The following is a 27063-nucleotide window of genomic DNA, read 5'->3' as shown; positions in this document are numbered from 1 at the left end:
TTCTAATTATATGAGAAATTGATAAGATGCAGAGCGATACCCATAAATTTACAACGGCGGTAAATGTCAATTTGGTTGGCCTATGCTGAAAAATCAAGCACTCAAAGCTTATTATGGAGTTCAAATGCTGCGCATAAAAGAGGACTCTAATGCCGTATAATCCTAATATACTTACTTTACTCTTTGCGTATAATTAAGTATACTTCACAGCCTATACTGCAAAACTGAAAACATTTCTTTGACGTGGACTTATTACCTTTCTACGTCAAGCGATTTGAGGTTCTTCAATTTCATAATGTCATGTTAATTGAAACCTTTGTGTTGTGTTATTGTTTTTTGGTTGGTTGAAGTGGTTGTTTTTGTTACATTCCACTGTGTTATGTTACGTGTAATAGGGTGAAATCACCAAAGATGACCAGTTAAGCGACTACCCCAACTTTAGATTTTTTTTTACATATGTTGTAACTTATTTTTAACAACTTTAATTTTTTTATATGATTCAGCATATAATCTAAATTAGAATTAATTATAATTAATTATTCCAAATGCTCATATTGTAATTCAGTATTTTTATAAAAAATATTATATGATGAAATAGATCCTCAAATAAATTAAAACGACTTAATAAACTAACTTCCACACTTTTTAAATTTGTATTTGTAAATAATATGAATAAGTAATTAAGCTACCGATTAAAGATAAAAAAATCACTATTTTTACAATTAAACTTGTTCAGTGTTGAAAATGCTACCCAAAACATGAACGAACAAATTCCTTGGTTCAAGTTTTGGACACGGTATTGAAGAAATGAACTATCAAAATTAATGCGATATTCATGTATTGGAATTAAGCCCAAAAGATGAACTAATAAGATTTTTAGTTAAACAGCCATACTAAAATAAACCTTGAAATAACTGGGTTAAATAAAAGAAAGCTGTGTTCATCTTCTGGTCAAAAAATCAAGGCATAGCCAGCTATCAATTTAAAACATAAATTATGCGTCTACCTTTTCTATTAGATTTTATACAAGCATTTGAAAAAACAAGCCCTTTCCCAAAAGTTGACCGCCGGTCATTTATTGGCTTAAGCATACAATATTCGAACCATAACTTGGACTGCAAATATTTTAATAAAATAAGATAAAATATGCAATACTTGATAACGAAAACGTTAGAGGAATTAGTGTTGAATCTTTTCTGTGTAAAATCATGTAAGTAAATGCATGATTCAAATTTATACGCAATTATAAGCTTATACTTTGAAGCGCTAATTTTATTAAGATCTCCATACAAATGGCGATTTTGGTGTGGACCGCGCATTTGACGACCGCTCTTAGCCACACGCACAGCACAATTGTCTGGGAGTTTAAATGTTAGCCTCGGAAAAATATTGCCGCGTTAGGAAAAATACACTCAGGTAGGCAAAATAATTCACGATTTATTTAATTATATCGATTTTAAGGTCAAATGTTCATCTTTTGGGGTCGGTCATCTTTTGGTGCCACTACCCTATGATAGAGTAAATTAAAGTAAAAACCACTATTTAAATTAAACTTTAATATTTATTTCTAATACGTAAACCTAATTTTGCAGTAACTTATAAATATTTTAAAGTTAAAATAAATGACAATAATAACGAAATACTTGCTGCGCGATGGGCTTGTGCACAAATCACGTGTGGTTCGATAAGGGGGAGGGAGTTCAGAAAAGGATTGGGGGAGGGGAGGTATAAGGAGACCTCACGTGTATTTTTCTACAGTGAACGAAACTAAGAAAAAATATCTACCACATGAGTAGATACTTTTTCTCGGCTCCGTTAAACATAAATCTTCACTTCGTACTTCAAAATAGTGAGTCTATTTTACGAAATCTTGGAGCGCATATAATAAATATATCATCACATTCATAATGAAAATAGAAAAATAAACAAGATTCATTATATACGATACTTATCTTAAAATAAGTCGAATTAAAAAAAAGTAGTCGGATAAATCTCGCGTGGTTTGTGCACAAGCCCTAGGTACCTCAAGAAAAGGTTAAATAGTACTTGTTACTATTTATATTATTTAGCTATTACAATCGACGACAAAGATATGTTTACGCTATTATAATAAGGCTAAAAATGTAAACCTTTTTTTGACGTCGACTGTACAGCGAGCTGCTAAATCGTATGGACACATAATGAATCATTTTAAGTTAGATATTAGTCCTTTTAAATTGGAATACGTCCCGGCAAAAAAGAAGAGTACGCCTATTAGTACCACCAAAACATTTTTCCATAGACGCCATCTGTATTTGCCTAGCCCTGGGTCCTCCCAAATGACAAGTAGTTCAATGACGGCGGGAAATATGAAGCCCATATTTGACAGGCAAAACGCTCCAAGCTGCAACAAAAAAACTATTAAGTATTTGTTTTGTAAGGGGCATTTTTAATAACTTATTTAGGTGGCTTCAGCGAGCTTATAAACAAACTGGAGTGCCAGCTGGAAATTGCGTGTAAAACAAAATATTGACAATTATTGTTATCAATAAAATATTTAATATGTAATTTAATTTCTTTTAAATGGTCATTTCTCTTGGTCAGGCATATTGTTCTGTCTCTTTCTCGAGGAATTTTTCCTTGGAACGGTTAAAGTACCCTAATAGAGCTTATTAGCTATCGCTTCGAAGAAAAAGACGACAATAGAAGGGATGCGTAGGTAATTCAAGGTTACGAATATTTATTTTGCTATTTTTATTTGTTTTGTTCGCAATCTGAAGCATGTTTATTGCTTCCTTGGTTGGTATCATTGGAATTATTTACGTAGAATATTTATAGTTTATTACGTTTACTCTTTGTAAGCCACCACACTCAAATAATATTTCTTGGAGTTGAAATTATTTTACAAATTACTTACCAAACCCATCAAATTGCCAATATTAGGAAAGCCAATAGCGATAGCGCTAATAACAACGATGAACACTGCTCTGTACACTCTTTCCCATAGCCAGTGCTTCTTAGCGTCGTGTTTCTTAGACATGTAGTGCCACACCAGGTTGAAAGGCGCCCAGAAATTTAGCGCGAAGGTTATGAATATCATAATGCCCATTAGATACTTTAATATTAAAGGGAATCTGTAAAATAACATCAATATGCGTTAATTTCACATTTGCTAAGTCGTTAGTGAAGTAGACTTTATGAAAAATGTTTTCTGAGTGTGCTTTAAAATATATCTAAAATATAGTTTGACCCAGGACTGTCTCGTTTGAATCATAGACAGAGAGAATTATACCGTCTTTGTCTTACGCTAGTACTGGCACCCAAAAGAAAGGGACGAGTATCATTTTCCTGCTTCTTACTGACTGACAAGTTGTGTTTGCCCACACTATAATCAATAAATAAATAAATATTTAAAAAATAGAATAAGTTTTATACAGAAATTTAATATCAGGTAGAATGTACCTATATTATGTGGGGGTCAGATAAAAAACTTCTATGGTATTTACGTATACATTTTAGGTGTTGTCCATTAAAAAACATAGGTACATATTCTTTTTCAAACAGAGGAAGGTACTTGTACTTACGTGCTATCGATTGGAAAGTTCAGAGTCACTGGAGATTTCGAATTCTCTCTAAATCCCCAGTAGCCAAAAAATCCAACCAAGATCAAAAATGAAACCACTACGCACATACCTAAAAATAAAACAGAAAATTATTAATAAATGGATAAGTACCTACGTAACTAATTCTTTCTACTCGTCGACTGGCTGCAATTTTGATAGCCCAGATGGTTCACGGGTTATTTTAAACGTCAAACTTCTACTCAAATGAAATTATGACGTTTACTTGACTCTTGCACCGTCAGGGCTATCAAAATCGCTGCCAACTTATCTTGGTCTGACTCTACTCTACTAATCTATAATTTCGTAAATTTCATGTATGGGCTCCCAACTCAACTATAAAATTCATTTAGAGACGCTGTATTCAACAATAAAAAAATTGGCCTATCACGTGCCGCTGTGCTCCCATAAAAAGACTGCGGTCTTGCGTCCTGCGGGCAAAATGTTTACTTACTAGCGCATAGCACCTTGGAGAACTTGAGGGGATCTTTCATATTGTTCTCAATAGGCAGCGAGACCCCGATGCCCTCCATGCTAAAGATGGCAATGCCGCTGAACTCGAACAGGCCCAAGCCATCCTTCCAAGCAGGTACAGTGCTGATTGGTGGGGGATCGCGCATGCTGTAGTATAATGTCGCTACCACGCATATCACTGAAAGAACATAAATTGTTATATTACCTATGCAATCAACTAATAGGAGCGGTCGCCTTAGAGTAATGCGGGTTGTAAACTAATAGTAACACTACGGAAGACTTACCGATAAAGACATCGGCAAGCAATGTAAAAGGCGCCAAGTACTTCAAAGTCGTTATCATGCACATCAGTAGTATAGGGACCAGCAGGATGAGCACATACAGCCGGAGCCTGTTTATGTAATTGTTCTCGTCCTTGTCAACGCCCTCGTCAACGCCCTCGGCAACTTGGAGGATTGTCTTTGCTATGATGATTTGGTAAACGCAGCAGGCACCGAACAGATCTATACAGATTACTGTGTCTACAGCGTACCTGAAACAATTGTTGATCAACGAACATCGGTCGACATTTGACGTCACGAGATTTGTTTTTTAGGGTTCCGTAGCCAAATGGCAAAAAACGGAACCCTTATAGATTCGTCATGTCCGTCTGTCTGTCCGATTATGTCACAGCCACTTTTTTCCGAAACTATAAGAGCTATACTGTTCAAACTTGGTAAGTAGATGTATTCTATGAACCGCATTAAGATGTTTACACAAAAATAGACAAAAAACAATAAATTTTGGGGGTTCCCCATACTTAGAACTGAAACTCAAAAAATCTTTTTTCATCAAACCCATACGTGTACCCAACTATGGATAGGTCTTTAAAAATGATATTGAGGTTTCTAATATCATGTTTTTCTAAACTGAATAGATTGCGCGAGAGACACTTCCAAAGTGGTAAAATGTGTGTGTGGTCCCCCCCCCCCGTAACTTCTAAAATAACAGAATGAAAAATCTAAAAAAAATATATGATATACATTACCATGCAAACTTCCACCGAAAATTGGTTTGAACGAGATCTAGTAAGTAGTTTTTTTTTAATACCTACGTCATAAATGATACGGAACCCCTCATGGGTGAGTCCGACTCGCACTTGGCCGCTTTTTTACAATTACTTTTCATATATTATAGTTGGATATATCGTTATTTTGAAGAAAGTAATAAATGGCATACAACCGTAATACCTAATTAACGGCAAACATATATGAAGACCTATCCATAGATACCCCACACGTATGAGTTTGATGAAAAAAAATTTTAAAACCCCCAAGATTTATTGTTCTTTTCTATTTTTGTGTGAAAATCTTAATGCGGTTCACAGAATACATCTACTTACCAAGTTTCAACAGTATAGTTCTTATAGTTTCGGAAAAAAGTGGCTGTGACATACGGACGGACAGACAGACAGACGAAGAACCCATAAGAAGGAACCCTAAAAATGTAGTGCACCCGTATTTCGTACATCATGGTAGTTGTGACAGTTGTGACACTTGTGACGTCGCGTCATCAAATGCGACGTATTGGATTAACAAGTAAAACAAAGTTAGTGAATAATTGGTGAATTATTTTAAATGGAAAAATTAAAAAGTCGTCAATTTTTATGAAACCTTAAAGTGTGTTATAAGGTTGTATCAAAAATACACGCTGTATTCGTATAACCGAAATATTTCATGATCTGAAAAAGCGTCTGTTTTTGACAAAAGGACGTATTTCTATTCCAGGAGATTATAATGAATAGGTAGGTACTTGTAAGAAAAAAGAAACTGACTTATGATTACATACAATACCTACTGATATGTTTGAATACTTTAAATTCGGCCATAGTCAGTTACTTACATTAAAAAATATTTTGTTATCTGCAAGTATAATTGTAATGATTCAGATAGGACCGTTGGAGGTCGCTTGTTATAGATACGTTATAAATTTGTAAGCAATATGTCCTACCTGAACCACTTACTGTATTTCCTCAGCGTGGGGAATGGGCCAATCTGCATGGCAGCCTCGGCCACGTCAGGGTATGACAATGTGGTCACATGCAGTCTTTGGTACAGCACTTGCGCTGATTTTACTAGTAACTGAAAAAGAGGTTATTTCTAAAAAATGTTGTTCAATGAAGACTACCCATTATGTTTGCGGATATTTGAAACCGTCAATGTGACTTAAATTATTGTTTATACCGAAAAAGCTGCAGCAATTACAGGCAATGAAACTAATGAAATAAATCGCAATTACAAGTAAAGCAAAGGGCAAGTGTTGTTCAAGTTAATATGTATGTATGTATGTCACTTTATTGCACATAAACGGTTAACATAAAATAGACAAAACAAAACAAAAAAATGTTATGTACAAAGGCGAACTTATCCCTAAAAGGTATCTCTTCCAGCTAACTTTTGAGAAAATGCGAAAGGATCAAACACTAACAGGTGAAAGACAAACCAATATTTACAGTAGCAATATGAGAATTTTGGATACACATAAAAGTAGCATGAGAGCAATCAATAATAATAAAATAAAATAAAAGGAGACAACCCGTAGTATGAATACACAAACTATAACATATACATATAGGTATACATATATACATATAGGTACCATATAAAATGGATATCCGACAAACCACATCCTTGACAACAACAATGAATCTAAGTAGCATAAGATCCAGTAGAGGGATAGAATAAATACTTTCTTTTGTATTATCGTCAGGAGACGTTTTAAGCTTCTATACTCGTTTAGGAAATCAAACACAAAACTCGCAAATACTCACATGCACACAGTATGTGATATAGAACCCGTAGACTACCGTCAGCACGAGCGAAGTCCATAGCCCCGCTTTCATATACGCCTCGTGTATGCCTAATATGCCACCTCCAAGGCACCCTTTTATTAGATGACCAGTCGATTCAAGGACGCTGAAATTATTAAATTATCGTGTATTTAATATGGTAATAAAACTGTTTTTCTGATTAGGTATACGTATCTTAGACGTTATATCTATGAAGTATGCTAACCCCAGTATAGTCCAAGATCCCAGACCTCTCTGGGATCTTGCTCTAGTAGGGAGTAGAAACAAAAAGGTATAGGTAAAACTAATTAAATACATAAGTAAAATTACCAAATTAATTGAATAGGAGAAATCACTACAGAATTAATGACCTATAAAATTCAAACCCTTGACTCGTAATAACTACGGTAATAACACTAATTGAGTCTGTACGGAGCGAGAAGAGTCGTAGAATGTATTGGATCGCAAACATTTCACGACTCTTCTCTTTCCGCAGCCGCACAGACTGACAATGAGACAAGATGCTTCTTCGTCAACTTCACTATATACCTATTTCCAATGGTTCGGGATTCGGGCCCGATTCGAAGAATGATTAAGAGATACTTAAGATCTTAGAAAGAGATTGAAAAGATCGATAATTAAACGACATGTCAAAATTGACGTATCGTAGTCGTAATAATTACGCAGGGGCCCGATTTGACATAATTTATTGACAGCTCCACACATGGCAGTCTTCAGCACGCAGGCGTCGTCCTATAATAATAATATTATATTGAGGACTAATACTAGCGTAAACACGACGTAATTTCACACAAATGATTTGGCCTTACTATTTATTTTGATTCATTGACAATTAAAAACACGAGCACTTTGCATTTATAAACATGAATACATAGGTTTAGATTTTCGAACCTACAACTGCGGAAAAGATTTTCCGTAACAAGTCTACGATATCAAAGGTATATCAATTTGCTTATAAACTGGATCTCAAACAAACTTCCTTTATTTACATTAGATTTTAATTTTACGCGCGTTATTTTTATGGTAGCGACTTAAATAACTATACGTATACTTCCTATAGTTAATCTAAACTTAATTTATAGTATTTATACTAACTTTACCAACTGCTTCCTAAAAACGTTCGCAAAGGGCATTTGGAGATATTACCCTTCATATATACCGCGGGAAGATATGCCTGAAAAATAAAAGAGAGGGACTCACTTGGTAGGTTTCGACAGGTTCCGTGCAGTCACAAAATCAAAAGGTTCCTTATCGTAATGCCTCACAAATTTCTTAAGGGGCTCATCAGCTGGAGGCGGTTGCGGAGGCGGTTTGATCTTTGGATCCACCTCTGTTTGTGTGTGGTTGTGCTGTGAATAAAATACGCTTTATCATTCGTCATTTAGGACGGACATTACGAATAAGACTAATATGCCACTTCACTGGCAGGTTAATGGCATAATTTACAGTATACCATAAAATATTTATTTCAATTAAAACTATATTTTACCTTCGCAAATGTGATGAAAAGATTAGTGTGGCTAATACCAGTCGGCACTGACATAAATGCTATCGAGAAGGTAAGTTACTTTGCATCTCGTTCGTACTCGCATATAAGTGCGAGCGAGATGCACAGAAAGTAAATTACGTTCTCGATAGCGTATATGTCAGTTTTGACACTGTCAGTGACTCATGGTACGGGTATAGGTGTTAACGCAGGCGATATTAAAATTGGCCTTTAATTACATTTTTGCCATACCTCTCTTATTACACAATGTAGGTAAAAGCGAAGCTGTGTGATATTGATACCCGAGCAAGCGCAAGACCTCAAAATTGAACCACGAGGTCCACGAGCGTAGCGAGTGGTTTGAAAAGTGAAATCTTGAGCGTTGCGAGACTTTCAAGGCATGAGGGTTAAACAAATATTGCCACCGACTGAAAATAGTGAAAATGAAACACAAAATCTTTCACGACACCAACGCGAGTAAAATACTAACTGTAAAACATCAAATGAACGTTATTCAATGCATATTTAATCGGTATCAATCAATCGTCATTTAAAAGCCAACATAAAGAAACAACTCAAAGTTGGATCAAATTACTTTGCCACTCATGTATGTGCACAAAATGCAACTTTCTCATCAGTATTTGAACAATCAAGAGAGACTTTACGAGAATTACGAGCTGGTGTGGTGAAAATATTATAATTAGCATCTTTATTTTAACAAAACGAATTTCTGGTCGTGCCAAACAGTAGGTTAATAGTGTTCATACGGATAATTATTGTAATAGGAAAACTATTTATTATTAATTTGTTGATTTAATTCTGACGTTATTTTATTATTTTTCATCACACTTGCTCGAAAAAGTTCTTATTTCATGCAGGTGTACTGAAGGACTTTTATGGATTGTAAAAACTCCCTAGGGAGTTATAGCTTTTTTTTATAATGTCACTTATTCATACAAACCAAGTAGCATAAATGAGTTTTACTGTTAAAATACTGACGTTTATAATTTAATATTTTTCATCACACTTGGCCGGAAAAGTTCTTATTTCATGCAGGTGTACTGAAGGACAAAGGCCTATTTTGTTCCCGCGGGAGTTATGGATTGTGAAAAAAGCTATAACTATAATATTTAATAAAAAATAAAAATAATATTTTTAAATTAATGTCACTTTTTCATACAAACCAAGTAGCATAAATGAGTTTTACTTTTAAAATACTGACGTTTATAATTTAATATTTTTGTTCATGTTTAAAATTGAATAATTCAATTAATTTAACAGCCGTTTAATAGTTAGTACATTATGAATATTATGATACAAGTGTGCTAAGTTGGACATTACACACGAGGCGATATTGTGCGCGCGAGCTGTAAGCGAGCGCGCAATAAGAAAGCCGATGTGTGTAATGACCATAACACACGCGTTTCATACGACGTTTTTCAACACACTTGCGAGGAAAAAACAAAACTTATAAATTAGATATTTTTTTTTTGTCAACACAGTAAAAATACAATTTTCAAAATGGTGGCTTACCTACAGTTTTAACATCGAATAATTGCACCAAAGCGTGCTGGGCTTGTAGGCACTTATTCGCCAGTTAATTGAAGTAAGCTATCATCACGTTTTCCAAGAAAGACTGGACGTTTTTGCTGATTTTCCATTGAATAAAAGTTTCATATGCCGCCAATTATTTTTCACCCGATTTTGATGGTTAAAGGCTATCGTTCTTGGGTCTTGCCTCTTTTAGTATTACTGGCAGCGTCAATTTTATGTGTTTTTCATTTTCAATGCTTGGAAATGACATTTTCGTCAATATATAAACTAAAAACATGCAAAACTATTCCAATTTTATGACAGATACGGAAAATGGCAGGCGCGTTATTATTTTTTTACGCACGATTCCATTGTGCAACGAGGGGGGTAAGTGAAATTTTGGATACGAGGGTGGTAATTAAAGACCCGAGTTTGCAATATTCTTACTCCGGAGTTACACACAATATTTTTCATCACTCTTGCGAAGAAAAAACTAAATTTTAAGCGAAATAATTCTTAATTTAAATACGGTGACATATCAAACATTCATCCGCCATTTTGGCATGGCATTTCTTGGCAGGTGAGGCATCAAAGGCACAGACCTATTCGGCATTCAGCCACGATTGAAAATTATGTCAAAATATTTTAAACGGCTGTTAAATTAATCAAATTAAATAATTTTATAAACAAAAGTATTAAACTATAAACGCCAGTATTTTAAAAGTAAAACTCATTTATGCTACTTGGTTTGTATGAATAAGTGACATAATACGAAAGGCATATTATACAATCGAGGAATTTTTATCAGATAATGCATTAGAGTGAGTAAATAACTACTAGTCCGAATAATTAATTATTTTCATTTCATTTTATTATTGTTGAGCGTTTATGATGATGAATTAAATATACAATTATGAATATGTAATGCAATTATGAATAAGTAATATAATATATTTAATTAAGATTCTTGCATATTATTATAATTTATTTGTCAAATTTTAATTTAGTAGTTTATTATTTGTAAATAGTTACCACTAGTAATATTAGTATTAAGATGATTGCAATGCCCTAACAGGGTATCATGTACCTACTAAATAATGTATTATACAATCTTCTGTAATGAGCATGATCGCAATAAAATATTAATATGAATAGGAATATAATTTAAAAAAAAGATATAACTTCCTAGGGAGTTACGGCTTTTTTTTCACAATTCATAACTCCCGCGGGAACAAAATAGGCCTTTGTCCTTCAGCACATCTGCATGAAATGAGATCTTTTTCGAGCAAGTGTGACGAAAAGAAATTTACACGTAATAACTTATAGATAAGATTACTCTCAAAATAATTTATAAACCAATTGTTCGTAATACAAGTAGAAAACTACAACTGAATGTAACTGTATTCAAGGCCATGTACGTCATGAATCGTGAAGAATCGAGCTATTTCTTCAGAAATAGCTTCGAGATCGACTTCACATAGGTTTAGACTCTAGATCAGGTTCTTAGTCATATGTACAGTCACTAGCAATAATATGTTACTCAACGAATGCCGCAAAACTATGTGACACGCTGTAAGGGGAAAGGGGACTGCTGCTTTTCCATACAAACGTAGTCCCCATGTTCCTCTCTGGATATTGACATTACGAAAATACACAACCATAGCTATACCCCTACGTTTGACTTTTTTAGATTTTTTGATTATTGTAAAAAGTAGGAACGAAAAACAGATTTCATACAAATATTTAAATGCGTATTACTCTAATAATAATAAAAAAAATGAAAAAAATCTAATGTAGAAGCATAGCATGTGGTTTATATACAACAAACTATGTCAAATTACCTAGTTGGTTACTAAGTTCTGTTACTCGATTTGCAACCTCTTTATGAACAGATGAACAAAAATTTACCATTGAAAAGTGTTGTAACCGCCAGAATGACAGAGTGCATGCAAAAAACAGTCAAGAGGCGATTGCGGCTGTTCCGAGAGTGCAACGAGGCCATCATCCCTCTTATGTGATGATTTGGCTGGGTGTGTCATACTCAGGGCTAACACAGGTTCATTTCTGTGAAAAAGGTGTGAAAACTGGGGCCAAAGTTTACCAGGAAACCGTTCTCGAACCAATAGTGAAGCCCTTAAGCCACACCCTATTTCAAAACCAGCCATGGGTCTTTCAACAGAACTCAGCTCCTGCACATAAGGCCTCACAACTCAAGCCTGGTTTCGAAGGAACAAAATTGACTTTATTGCCCACGAAGACTGGCCGTCCTCCAGCCCGGACCTTAACCCTCTGGATCATGCCATATGGCAGGTTATTGAGGAAAAAGCCTGTGCTAAACCCCACACAAATCTTGACTCCCTCAAGCGGGCCATAGTTAAGACAGTGACGGAATTAGACATGACAATCGTGCGTGCCGCTATTGATGACTGGCCTCGTCGTTTGAGGGCCTGTGTCAAGGCCAGAGGAGGCCATTTTGAATGATATTGTCATATGTAATTCCTGATTTTGTGTACTTCATTTTAATATATAGTTTATTCAACTTTCGTTCGTATATTTTATGTAGATAAAGATTATTGCAGGAACAGAATTCAGTAACCAATTAGGTATTTTCAATAATGTTGATATCCAGAGAGGAAAATGAGTACTACGTTTTCGTCTTAACATTTGTATACGTAACTATAACTGCACTTGTATAAATAAGCCACACGTGTATAATGAAGTCAGTGAAACTGAGAGAAGCTGATTTATTTTCGATAATTCAAGGCCGGTAATTTTTTTGTGCTTCTCTTCTAATAATCTATAATCCTTGCGGGCGAGACATTGTCGTGACTCTCCTGTGCTAAGCCTGCAGAGAGGGAATTTGCTCAGTGCCGCAAACGCATCGTTAAAGATTTCAAAGCACTGAATAGGGAATGCAAACCGGTTATAACCGTAACAGATTACTGTTATGACCGATTACAGTAATAATATTGAAGAATATTGGAAACCAGTTACGATTATTTTCGGTTATTTATTTATGACTAAAATTTTATGAATTAATTTTTTCTTTTATTAAAAAACCAACACTTAAACTCACATTTCCTACTTCACCGGTCCCCACTCATTGTTCCTTTATTTTCGTAATTGCTTTAATTACTTGATTGTAAATTTAACTGTTTTTTTTTTTTAAATAACTGTAACCGATTATTGGTTATTTTTCGGGCATAACCTTAACCAAAACCGGGTATGAAGTTTGGCCGGTTATTGCATTCCCTAGCACTGGACAGTGCTGAAGGAAAACGTGTACCTTCGACTTCATCGAGAACTCTTACTTTTGATTTTGAGTTTGTTGTACACCAATTCTAACTTATTTTTGACACTAATAATATGCTAACAACTACCTACCTACTCATTTATTGCACTGTCTGCATAAATAATTTAATCTACCTATTTCAGAAAATTTGAAGTATATTCCTAATGCCTAGCCCCCATAAAACAGATGGCGTTGTGCTAGCCTCACATTAATAATGACACGATTATGAAAGCGACAAATATTTTACTAGGTAGGTATATTTGAAATAGATACTTACGTGATTGGCGCAAGTCAGTTCCATGTTATCAGCTACACACAACCTGCTCTGTAGTGATCTTTGAGTCAATTAACTCTCAGATCGTCTGCATGCGTCCAACCTTGTTTTGTACAGTCAAGCAGAAAATATACAAATTAAACCTTGATACACGTACTGACTTTGAAACCGTAACAAACTTCTGTCATCCAAACACCGAAGTACCTAAATTAATTTTATAGGCAACATAAGTAAACATTCTCATACCAAAAATACGTTAAGTGGCAAAGTATGTATTAGCATGAGTAAAATTCCCAGTATAAAACTTGACTTTTATAGTGGCACTCATACACTTCGTTCTGTCAAAGTAGACTAAGATTTAGCTTAGACTTAGATTTAAGTTTAATAGTCAAAAAAAGGATTAGGTACTTACGATGGCTCGTAGAAAAAGTATTGTATACAATAGTGATATAATCAAGCTTTTCAATCTCGTACCTTCATTAGGCCACTCGGTAAGCTTCGTAGGCTAAACACGGTACTTGACTAAAAGCCACTAAGGTAGAACGACAACTTATTTATTTCTAGATATCTACGACAAGTTTCAACTTTTTGCCAGATACTTAGGTACCTATTGTTTTGTTTATTTAAGACCAGTCCTGTTTTTACAATGCCTCCACAACAGATTTTTGCGTATCTCACTGTGTCAAAATACCAAAAATATTTTTTAAAATTTTGCCGTTTTTTTTATTTTTACAAAAAGTAATCAAATGTTGCATATAGCGTTGTTGTATCACGAGCATTACAGTTAATTCAACCAAACAATTGACACAAAACTGTGACATACAAGTATCAATGTCATTTTGAACATCAATCGTCCGAGATACTTAGTAAGTACTTACGTTTAGTAGCAAATGTATAAACTCGTACTAAACACTAATCAATATGTAAACAGTCCCTAAGGCAAGTGTATACGCTTGTAAGGGCCTTATAAAATAAAAATAAGGGGTCCCAGCGCGCACAAGCTTTTTGGAGAAATCGCGAAATGTCTGGTTGATGTAACTGGTGACCGAAGAGCTGGCTGCTTCCTCGCACAACGTACCTATCAGTATTGCGATACAACGAGGAAATGCCGCCAGCATCTTTGGTACAATGCCTCAAGGGCCTATTTTAGATATAAGCTAGTTATAGTAATCATCTGTATATATCCAATATTGTTATTGTAAATAAAGCCTTTTAAGTTAAATCATTGATTATCTCCGAAATGGAGTTAATTAGAATTCCGGTGTCTTTAAGAAAGATACTTAATTTAAGCTCAGGAATGCTCCCTTGAAATTAACGGAAATAAAAAAAACACCATGCATAGTACTATCAGTTAAAAAAGGACGCTAATAGTTTATTTCTTATCTTTTTATAAGGAAATTTGATATATTATTGGTACGTCTATACTGCACTTTGCCAAATAAATACAATACCTGGTAAAAATAAGCTATTCTAATAATTGAACAAATTGACAAGCATCATTTGCAATACTAAATACGCATAGGCATTTATAATGGACCGATACGATTGGAGTAATGGACATCACTTGAGACAATATGCGGTGATGGGGATATTTAATGAAATCGTCAATATCGTCACCAATTTGTTAGTTACATCGGAAAGTTACAGTGTAGTTGCTGTACCAATAGCAACGTCAGATCGGTCTCAAATTATGTTTGGTAAGGTATCAAATATCAGGTTCTGGAATTTCTCGAGGGATTTCAAACCGAGTTCTGCAAATAAAGAGTGTATATATGTAGATTTCTAAAGCGTCGGCAACTGGAGTTACAGGCGTCCATAGGTTACGGTACCCGTGTACCATCTGGCGGGCCTTATGCTTAATTACCACGAGTGGTATAAAAAAGATCTTATGAATTCTAATAAGTCCCAACGGTAAGCTAAAGAAGGCTTTTGTTGTGTGTACTCACGACTACTTTAGTTGCCTTCCCTATTATAGGAATTTAATATTTTTTACGATAATAAGACAAATACTTATAGAATTTACTGAAATTTAATTGCACTCATATGATGAATGGTGATTAAAATTGCTATAACTTTATTTATTACAATTTATCTTCCGAGTGCCGATATTTGGCTGAAAACATAAGTAAAACTCAAATTCATTTTTGGAAGCTTCATATCTCGAGAACATTGTTTGAAAAAGAGTGCAAACACTGAAAAAAAAGACTGAATGTTTTGCAGTTTTTCCGCAAACTTTTTTGCTTGCAAAAGATAGTTTTACATTCCATTAAGAAAACTAAAATAACATACGGACAGATACCGCTTTATATCACGCTTTGCTTTTTTAGGAGTTTTTTTTGTAAGATTTGACTGCTGTGTATTTAAGCCCTATGGGTAAAGGCGCTGGATGTTGCAGTATAATTCTTTCTTATTCTAGACTCGAATCTTTTGTTTAGCCATACGATTACATGAATATAATTAATTTATGGGTGTCCCTATCTAATCCGAAAGACTGTGAACTAAGGCAAACCTTGCTTGCCGCAGCGTTAGAGATATTTAAATAGAGGCACTATTCGATATCCGTTTTGTACCTAGACACCGACACTCTATATACATTTTAAGTACTTCAATTTTTTAAATTAGTTACTATGGAGAAAAATTGCTAACTACTTAATACCTACTTCGCATTCTGTATAGGTAGACATACATAACCCTCCCTACCTTCCAACACATTTTTTCTAATAACACCCATTTAACCCATGCGTACTATGTGACGAATCTAATCTAAGTAATTAATCAATTTGTTATTAGTGAAACCGAATCATACTAGTTTTTTAATTACATATTTAATTTCATTGATATTTATACTTTCCTACTAATCGCTTCAAAATTAACGTTGTCAATTAGACACAGATCGTATATGAGATTCGATTCGCAGATTCCCCAACTTAAGGATATTAGATGAAAACATAATTTTCCTCAAGACCTAAACAAGTTATGACAAACTGGTTTTACACTTCTTTGATTAGGTTGCCTAAGTAAAAGATCGCGTAAAACCTACATATGTGTGACTTTCCACGGGAAAAGGTACCTTATGGCGATTGGTGCTTAAAAATAAATGAGACCTGTTTACGTGATCCATATTATAGTTAGTAACACGCAAAACTTAATAACTACGTTAGTATGAAAATAAAACTAAACTATATCTATTGATCTACAACTATAACTAACAACATGCTTGGACATTACTTTGCCCTGCCAATGACAACCTGATGGGACAGTCGAGACGCCCTCCCAACGCCCTAAGGAGGCTGTTGCTGCTGCCCCGCACTCTCCTCAGCAGAGAGCCAATTCTCTTCCTCCTAATGGCAAAGAAATCTTCTGCTCGTGCTTCGGCAAACATGCGAGATGCACTGCAGTGCTTAGGCAGCTTCAACAACATCCTTAAGGCGTTGTTATACTGTACTCGCAATGTATTGTATGCCCTTTGCGTAAAGCTTGCCCACAGACTACACGTGTACAGTAAGCTTTAAAAAGCGTCAGCTTAACTTGTTTGTTACATTGTGCAAATCTGCGGGCAAGCATATTAGCACGTACTGACATAGCTCTCCTCTCTCTCTCTATATCTGAGTCATCATTTAGGTCTTCCGTGAGTATATGACCCAGATACTTAAACCTATCAACACGTTTCAAGAGTACGCCGCACAGCATGGTCCTAGGCTCAGTCGTTGAGTTATATTTGCGTGCTTTGAATAAGATAACCACACTTTTAGAAGCGTTGTACCTAAGACCATGCTGCTCGGCATATCTCTCACATACGGCGATAAGTTGCCGCACTGAGTCGATTAAGGGCAGAGCTTAGCACCGCATTAGTACCTATTGGAACTTCGTTAAATAACAGCGTAAGCGCCGACCGCCATAAGGTACCTTTACCCGTGTGGCGCCACATTTGAAAAACACGTTTATTATTTAAAAAAACGACGTAATAAACACGTTTCGTAAATCCCACAGAGATTTGGGAGCCCAGCCAATATAACAATCGTTTGCAGAACTTTTCTTCCATATTAGTACGATATGAGTATGATACAGACATTTCATTTCTCATTTTTCTGCGAACGATAGTCGTCTTGGGCGAGGCGCCCTGAATACTTTAGTGCATCTAAAGGCTCGTCGCCCTATATCTTTCAACTTCTATAGTAAATATCCATATACATTTTTATATCCGATGTAAATCGATGTACTTACGGTAAAATCATATTACAATAATTGTTTGACGTTAAATACTGACGTACATACGCCGTGTGACGAACGTGATGTGAAAATACCTACAAAAGTAGGTAATAATAGCTCTTTGATAGCTATGGTAAATAATTAGATTTAGTTATAGTGCAGTGAGTTAGCACTTTCGTCTCAGGCGATGCCGTTTGTCACGGTGGTTCCTTGGATCTTATTTAGCTCATCAAATCCTCTAGCCACAGGTTTAACTGTTGGCTACTCCAAAAAGGGAGGGTTAATTGGCTCCAGTTTGTGCTGTTTCTACCTACATGTCGCTATCAGGCTGCGTAGACAAGTTGCCAATTATTCACGCTCCGTAGCGTAGCGTAGTTATCTCTGTCTATCACCCTTCCATATTAGTGCGACAGAGACAGTTGCGTTTTGTTCGCTACGGAGCGTTAAGGTTTGGCATCTTGTCTACGCGCGCAAGTCAAGTTTGGTATTATTTTCAAATAAATTAGGAACGAGGAATTCATTTATGAAATACCTAATCATTACCTTTTTATACAAACAAATGAAAAATGTGAATGTTACTTTTATTGCACAACAAATGAAAATGTAGGTACAGTCAGCATCAAAAGTAGCGGGTCAAATAACGCTTCATAAGTATCTACCATTCTGTAACGGCTTAACAAACCTTTGTTCTCCGTCTACCTAAGACGGATTGTAGCTCTCAAGCAAAGAATATAATACTCACTAGGAGAAGAACGCTAACTCCATACAAAAAAATGCCCCCTTCAAAAGTTCGTTTATACTAGTGGCGCTCTCTTTGTATCTCAGTACTAAAATTGACAACCGGTTTAGCCTGGCGGGTTTTGGTAGGTAGTGATCCAGTTCTAGCTAGTGGTTCTGGGTTCGAATCCCGGCGACGGAATTTCTTTTTGTATTTTTTCATTTTTTGTTTTTGTTGGGGTGAGGTTTTTAAATTAGTATTTATCAAATAAAAAATATTATGTTACATATTAATCAAAATCACAGGCATCTTTTGTCCTAAGAGATAATGATATCTATATTTTAAAGTTTATTCAATATAAAAGGTAACAATACAGTTTATTATCAAGTTATAAATATTTTTATTCCTATATATTAGGATCAAAAGAGCTTAATTCGTTCGAAAAACATACAATAGGCAGGAAAAAAGTCATTTTTTATACAAATTTATGTATCGGACGGGGCTTGTTGAACTAGCTGTGACACTTCCATATAATATCTACATACCTATATGAATTTTATTCAATGAGACCACAGGTCGGTAATTTCGGTTCATTATTGATGTGGGTACCAAATAGTTAACCTATCCTGTGCGTGTGATTATCTTTTGATTTTTTTAAGGAGTTATTTTTGTTTAGGTTGTCTATTTTTAGCGCATGTTTTAATTCCCAGATCACCTTCATAACAATAAATAGAAGTCATTAAAATTTTCATGATAAAAACAATTTTATATATATACATATACTATTTATTGCATTTAATATAGATTTTTATATATCTAAAACATGATCTTTGGCACATCTGATTTTACTCCACAATTGCAATTAGTGTAACTTGTAATCATATCACATATATCAGCCCAAAAAACTAAAAATTACATGAATATATGACAGACAAAGTTGTTATTACATCTATCCGATTGTCGGACACTTTCTGCTCCACAGCTCAGTGCAGCGGTCTTGTTGATGGTCACCGGGAAACTACAACTAGTCACAATTATGTGGCGGATCCGTGCCTTTTGATTTTGAGCCTTTCCAAGGAAATGATATGACGCCCAAGGATTTTTTGCTCACGTTCACCCTCTAAAACAAAACAGTCACATTTTAAACAATACTATAACCTATGTCCCTAATTACTAACCTTGCTAATAGCTACCAGAGTTCTAAATTGCCAGCTAAAACAATGTTAGAATTTACATCTATGATGAATTTAGATTGTAATTTTGGACGCGATAGGGCGGCCGTGCGACTTAAGAGGGTGGTAAGATTAAATTTATATATTTGAATTTGGCAATAGTACACTTATTTTATTTATAGATTAAAATATTTCTTACCTTGAAATAATTGTTGTTTCTTAGTTTAGTACAATGGATTAAACTTTAACCGAGTCTGAGCGGAGATACTGTGCGGTGGATTTTTAATTTTAAAAATTAATCAATAAATCTATTTCAACAACATAAATCGTTATTTAATCATTTTATATGAAAACTGATAGTTTTGAAAATGAAAATAGTTTTGCGTCAATGACTTTGACAGCATTGACATTGCAGACTTTTGTCTATGTTCTAACCGGCCAGACCCAAGTGCAAGGCTTTATGGAGGGTATATGTGCCTCTGACCTCCATAGATTTTATGAACATAGACAAAGACAAACTGAAATAGGTAATAATTTATATAAAATAATAATAATTTACATATGGTAGTGTGACATATAGTTGGTCAAACCAATTTGTCAGTAAATAAGAACAAAAAAAACTATACTCATCCTTTTCTTTTGGATGCTCGTACTAGTGTAAGACAAAGATAGTATGACTCCCTCTGTCTATGTTTGAAATGAGATAGCCCTTTGACAAACTATAAATCAAAATATTTGATAAAAATGATTTTATTTGTCCCAAAGTTGAATAGACAAAGTCAGATAGGAGCAATGTTGCTGTAGCAAAATATTTTTATATTAATAACTGGTATCTATTTCCAGAGCGTCAGACCACACATGCGCAATTATGAAGCGTCATATCTTTCTAAGGAAGTCGACAGGCCTTGCTCTCAAGTCTAAATCGCACATGACATAAAACGTCAAGTTCCTAAATATCAACATGCCATTACAGCTTTTGAACTAAAGGATATTAAGACTAAATGGCTGTTAAGCTACATCGCATTACGACTAACACGTATTAGGATAACTGCGGTATTATGACTGACTTAGGTATGTGCTCGAAACAGGCAGTGCACTGTATAGAAGAACAACGAAATGACCTATCGCCCATGAAAATTGAAGTTTATTAGGCAAAACGCGAGTATGTCACTTATAGAGAATCAGGCACGAGCTCTAAACAGGCGGTCCACTATATAGACAAACAGCGAAATGGCCAGCAAGCTAGATAGTCTTTATGCCCTTAAGGATTGAAGTTTAGGCATAACGCGACATAGGCACAATCCGTTTTAGGCAGACGGAGAACAAAGGATTGTTAGGAAGGCATTAGGGCTACAAAATATTTTTAGCCAACTTTTATAACCAATTACCAGTCTGTGCTCCCGTTCGTCACTCCGCCCCCTGATTGCGTCTTCTAGACTGCGGTCACAGGTAGTCCGCAAATTGTCAAATGGAATTCATAATAAAAATCCATCTACTCGTATTTTAGAAGCGGCTTATAAGGTATAAGCCGCTATGGGTAGGTACCCATAACGGTTTCCATACTGTGATCATAACCAGCAAATTTTCTTTCAGTTTAGGTATCTGCAATACATCGCAAAACTGAACTCTTTAACGGACCTGTTGCGAACGGCTGGGAAAATATATTACCTGGATATAACTTCTATTTTTAGAACATCAATAGCAGCTCAGGAGTGAACAAATGCTTTTATACATCTTTTTAAATTTAACCCTTATATTTAGCGCCTAATGTTACTTGGGCAGTTATGAACACTGAACCTAAACTTGAGACTAAAGTGTGTGGATGCTAATAAGATACAAATTCATCGCTGAAAAGCACACATCAATGACGACAAGGTTGCACCGTTCATTTATCTTAATTCATGAAGTAATTTGGTCGCGAACTAAATTATGAACACATTAAAATGATTCGACGCGAAGGAGTCAATAGGCACTTACACAATATCGCGGCCAGTGTCCATTATTATTTATGCCCATAGGAGTTACTTTAGTCAAAGAAAAATAAACCATTCTAAAAACCTATACCATGTCACTAGTTTGTGTCAGGAACTATTATTTACCATGTGTCGAGGCTGACTCGGAAAACGCCAGAACTGTTCCTAAAAAGTATCAGGAACTCTATAAATATTGCATGCTGATAGAACACCAATAAAAACAAAAACGTGACCTGCTTCTGCTAGATTTTGATATGCCAACTTCACAGACATACTCAGACTCGCCCACCGAGACATACTCAGACTCGCCCACCGAGACATACTCAGACTCGCCCACCGAGGATTTCGTACATAAAAATATACGGCTTTCATATTTTTCTCTTCTGTACAAATACACAGAGCCGAATGCCGATAAGATAGGTTTTCCGTTATGAAGCGAAAATGCTTCGTAGAGGCAAAACGACAACATGTCTGAATTAGTGTTGAATGATTGATTACGTAAGTACTTTAAAGACTATCGGCCCGTTTCGAAGAATGATTATGACACGTTTAAGATCTTGGAAAGCTCGATAACTAAACGACATATCAAAATTGACATTTATTTTGTATTCCGCTGTAATCCCAATAAGATCTATCTACGATATTTCTAACGTCAATGTGACATTGGTTGCCCAAATCGAGCTGCTTCTGTCAATTATACGACATACAAAAACGATATCTAAATGAGAACTTGTCTAAACCCGAACTTATCGTTATTGTATCTCATTCTTCGAATCGGGCCGTATATTTTTTTATGATTTAATTACAAATGTACCTATAGTTTTCAGATTTTCCCTATAAAACGGTATTATTTGCCTATAAATTTTGATTCCCTTGAGAGTATCGAAATATACGTTTATTGCAGCATAAACGGCATATTTTTACAGCTTCAAGGGTCTGTAGACCGGTGTATATGGTTTTAATTTCAAGTCGATACCTCCACGCTTTCCCGTGATAAAGGGTCATAGACAGAGGGGTTGACAGGTAGACAGACGGACGGACGGACAGACAGACGGACACAAAGGTTTCCGTTTTACCCTTTTGAGGTACGGAACCCTGCAGTAATAAGAGAAGACAATGACTATGTTTTTGTTTTCTCTTATTACGTACGGGAGAAAAAATTACAAGTATCATATTACTTTTGTATGACCACTATTTTTTCCAAGTGAATATTTGACGAGACATGGGTTCGCGTAAGGCAGCAAAATATTTGATCATATTCAGTTTATCTTATTTTATCACTTAATTATAATTCCATCTGCTATTTGTTTAACGAGATCATAAAGATAGCGCTGTAATTAGTACAGTCAAGTTCAAAAGTAATATCTATCATAAGGTGGAGTAGAAGAATAAACTAAATGTAGCGATGGAGTCAGACCAAGATAAGTTGGCAGCGATTTTGACAGCCCGGACAGTGCAAGTGTTATTTTAAACGTAAAACTTCTATAAAATTATGACGTTTACTTAACACTTGCACAGGCTGGGCTATTAAAATAGCTGCTAACTTATCTGGGTCTGACTCAATCTTGATCAAAATTAAATTATTGCTCCCTACATTTTAATCAATATTAGGTAGATATTTATTTAAATTCAAGGCAAATTATATTTGATTTGGTTATGCTCGTTAGGTTTATGCGACTAATATGAATAATATTAGGTACACAATGTAGGAATTGAGGAAAATAATTAAAGGCGTTTGAATTCAGTAAATAAAGGAGTTTTATTGTCACATTTTAATTAAGACATAAATCAATTATTAAGAGGGAAGAATAGCTTTATGATTCTAACGAAAAAACGGTTTACTTATTCTATTAAATTCCATTTCGGGAAAAAACGTTTTCTATTAACTAAATCTTAACAAATCACTTTGATTTTGATTTCGATCCATTTCAGCATAATATATTCTAGGTTTATAGGTTTCGCTTTATTTTATTTTTTTCAAATAAAAAAATTATAATTTTTGTATCGCACATTTTGAAATTACGGAAAACCTGTAAACCTAGTTTTTCATTGTGTCACTTTAACATACTAAAAAATCATGGAGATTGGAAAATAATTAGAAGTGGAAAACTACGTTTTCTCTTTTTGTATGGACGATCACGTGGTATACCTACTTCCCTCTTAAGTGTAGTACACCAATAATTTGCCCCTAGTAAGTAACCCAAAACCGCAGTTATATTCAAGAATTTAATTGAAGTTTGCTCTGATTAATGTTGGAATGATCTCTTCGGATAAATAAAAATCTAATTTGTCAATGCATATCAAACACGCTTAAATCCATGCAAAATGGAAATGAAAAGTAAGCATGGTATTTCTCGTTTTACTTAAATGAATAATATTGAATTACCCAGGCTACGGTAATACTTTTTCGACCTAACAAAGTGAATAAGATTAATCTGTGTATAGATATTTATGGCCGTAAGGCTCTTATCTCACTGGAAGCGATTCGCAAGTCACCGTTCGAGCACATCGGAGCGACGTGCGAATCGCATCAATTATGATTACCGCCTCACAGCTGTTTATTGAAATGCTATTTAACAAACAAAACAACACAAATCTACAAAAAATCCGAGTTACTTACGAATCTCCGTAAACGAAGTTTCATACCGTCCCTTTACAAATGTCCAATACCCTTCTAACACCTTTAGGGGCTGTATATTCCATAATGGCGTCATAATATTTGTATAAATTACAAATATATTGAAATCCCTTTTTTATTTTGATGAATTGGGCAATTTTGATATGCATTGATGCATATGGTCCATTAAATGTCGGATATGATTAACATTTATAAAACAAAAGTAACCTTGCGTTGATGTGAACGTCTGCTGATTGATGTGTCGTTAAATATAACTTACATTTTATGTTTTTATTTCATAAAATATGTATATTATGATTTATGTAATTATAATAGAGTACATATAACTTTCCGTTTACTATTTCAAATCAATTACTATTACTGAATCATGTTTTACTCGTGTTAATGTAGGCCTTTCCATCGGCGGAGCGAAGCGAGTTGGACACATGACACACAATTAAGAGTAGGTATTTCATATTTGAGCGAGCCAGCGCGAAGCGTCTCCGTTTCAGTTTGGACAAAAATACTTTTATGTGTGTGTTTGGCTGTTATTGTAGGTATTAGGGGCAGGGTTTGATAATAGGGAGTATTACTGCATTGTTCTGCCGCCAGAGTGCAGCACTAGCACCTATCGTGAACCACAGAGTAACTTATACTGTGCCTTAACGCATTCACTGCCAACGTTTTCGTAGCGCTACACGCGTAGCCGATTCTAGCGTTTTCCCGCTTTGTAGAGGAAAGCGACTACGAACAGAGCGCTCGCCAAGCGGGTTCCCGGCACTCAATATGTTAAACTGTTTTTTGACAATTTTTCACAAAGAATAAAATTTGACATTGATGTATCAAGGCGGTTTTCATTTCAATTTAGTTATCAGCATCTTTATCGCTCGTAAGAGAGGTTTGATAACGAAATTTCGATTTTTCTTGTTTCGCGGTAGACCCTCAGATTTTGATGGATCTTGGTAGTAGTGGTAGTGGTGCCCCCTACACAGAGTTTCGCATATTATTTCCTATTATATGATTTTTTAATCAATTAAATTTTAGGAAGTTTTACTAAAAGAGAGAGTCAAGGCTCGGAAACCGTTAAATTTTTCCAACCGTTTTCGTTTATTTACCCGGGAACGAAAAGGATTTCGTTTCCGTTTGCGGCAAGATTAAAGGACTGTCGTACGCGCGTTTTCGCGTTTCATCAGTTAACCAGTTATTCTTCCTCTTCAGGTGCCATATCCTTCACGGATGTCGGCTATCACAGTTTATTTTTTTTATTTTATAAAGATAGGCAGGCGTTTGACTACGATCTCACCTGATGGTAAGTGATGATGTGGTCTACGGTGGAGCAAGCTTACCTATGAGACACCTGTTTACCCTAGCCTTGAAGAAACTCAGATTGTACTCATGCGGAAACACAGACTCGGGCAAGGCATTCCACTCCTTGGCAGTTCGCATAAGGAATGTTGAAGCAAAACGCTTCATGCGTATTTGTGGAATACCTACCATGAAGCAATGCCGGAGTGCCGATTGTCTGGTAGTCCGATGGTGAAATGGAGACGGAGGAATAAGGTTGTGCAGTTTCGCGGCACACTCTCCGAAATGTATCCTGTAAAAGATCGTTAGAAACTCCAGTTGTTAGTTTGAAACTCTTCTCCATTTGCAGTCTTTCTGCCCAGCGTGGAATAAACGAAAATACATATAAGGGTTTTGGATCGTATTGTATGTATGTCACTTTATTGGACATACTCGTAAGTTTAGAAACAGAAACAGGCACCGATACCAATACCGGATCAGAGCCCTGGGTAGAGTATTTTTTTAAGTTTTAAGCTATGCAAACACAGACTCAAGGTCTATAGCTCACATAACCACAAGTTAATAGCGATTGGAACAACTTTGTCTGCCTCGCCCCGCTGGTGAAGAAGCACTAGTTCAGTAAAACATCTATTGAATACAACATTTTACACCAAACATAATAGAAGACAATATGTTTGCACAAGTGTTTTTAGTAGCGTATTATATGTAGGTAGGTATGTGCTTAACTATATAATATTTATTACACTTGAACTTGATTATTATTCTACAATTTGACATGCACATTGGATTTGTTACGGCGAATTTACTTTGCTCTACTGGCTTTATTTAGCAGCGGCATCACTATGAAAGAAATGAGCCAAGACATTGTTCGATAGCGGCGAACGTCGAGTCCGTATGAGTGGGAGTGAAAGTCATGTCGTGGCGATTCACTCTTTCTTGCCGCTGCCACTACCGCGCAATGTCGTGGCTAAAAGATAACAAACAAACACGGGCAACAGGCGTTACGTGCGCGCACATAACATAAGGAGCGATAGTCAAACTTCTATAATATGAAATCATTTTAGGTTAATATTGATTTGGCATTACTGACAAGACAATCTCAATAATAGGGAACATTACACAAAAATCTGCGTAGAGGGACTACAGGGCGCTATTAGCAGAAACTGAGGGCCACAAAAATCTAAATTTCGTTATCTGCCTCTCTATCACTCTTACATATTCGACCGTAGGAGGAGGCAGATAGAGTCAGACCAAGATAAGATGGCAGCGGTTTTGACGGGCCAGACAGTGCGAGTATTAATTTAAACGTCAAACTTCTATGAAATTATGATGTTTACTTAACAATTACACAGGCTTGTAAAAAACTGTTTAAGGCATACTATGTATAAGTTAATGTATGGTTTACAATATGTACTAATGCTGCACTCTAGCGGCAGAACATTGCAGTAATACCTCCTATCTATAAATACGAGCGAGATGCACGGCCAAGTTAAGGAGTTCAGTACAAGTCTTAAAATGTATTTAATACGTAGACCATTCTATAACCTGGACGAATACTTTGGT

General features: G+C 35.4%; 1 protein-coding gene and 1 long non-coding RNA gene across 2 annotated transcripts; both read right to left on the bottom strand.

Moving 5' to 3' along the window:
* Positions 1-1541: 1541 nt before the first annotated feature.
* LOC133522120 (proton-coupled amino acid transporter-like protein pathetic) lies at positions 1542-13754 on the bottom strand. The gene is made up of 9 exons (XM_061857333.1): positions 13510-13754; positions 8122-8270; positions 6883-7027; positions 6063-6193; positions 4358-4605; positions 4054-4251; positions 3564-3672; positions 2897-3113; positions 1542-2383 (listed from the first exon to the last, which is right to left on the bottom strand). Exons 1-9 carry the CDS (start codon positions 13531-13533, stop codon positions 2186-2188), a joined length of 1419 nt encoding a protein of 472 aa, XP_061713317.1. The 5' UTR covers positions 13534-13754; the 3' UTR covers positions 1542-2185.
* Positions 13755-19196: 5442 nt separating this feature from the next.
* Positions 19197-20175, bottom strand: LOC133522119 (uncharacterized). The gene is made up of 2 exons (XR_009800008.1): positions 19805-20175; positions 19197-19553 (listed from the first exon to the last, which is right to left on the bottom strand). It is a non-coding gene; the product is annotated as an uncharacterized LOC133522119 (long non-coding RNA).
* Positions 20176-27063: the final 6888 nt, after the last annotated feature.

Source organism: Cydia pomonella, chromosome 10 (genome assembly GCF_033807575.1).
Source record: "Cydia pomonella isolate Wapato2018A chromosome 10, ilCydPomo1, whole genome shotgun sequence".
NCBI lineage: Eukaryota > Metazoa > Arthropoda > Insecta > Lepidoptera > Tortricidae > Cydia > Cydia pomonella.
Note: the sequence above shows the minus strand (reverse complement) of the source record. Positions and strands in the feature narration are given on the sequence as shown.

Excerpts from the sequence above, each read along its gene's own strand:
- LOC133522120 (XM_061857333.1), bottom strand. The coding sequence starts at position 13,533 with ATGGAACTGACTTGCGCCAATCAC. Across the intron at positions 7,028-8,121 it reads AACCTGTCGAAACCTACCAA|CGTCCTTGAATCGACTGGTC; the intron begins GTGAGTCCCTCT and ends TAATAATTTCAG. Across the intron at positions 4,252-4,357 it reads GCTTGCCGATGTCTTTATCG|TGATATGCGTGGTAGCGACA; the intron begins GTAAGTCTTCCG and ends ATGTTCTTTCAG.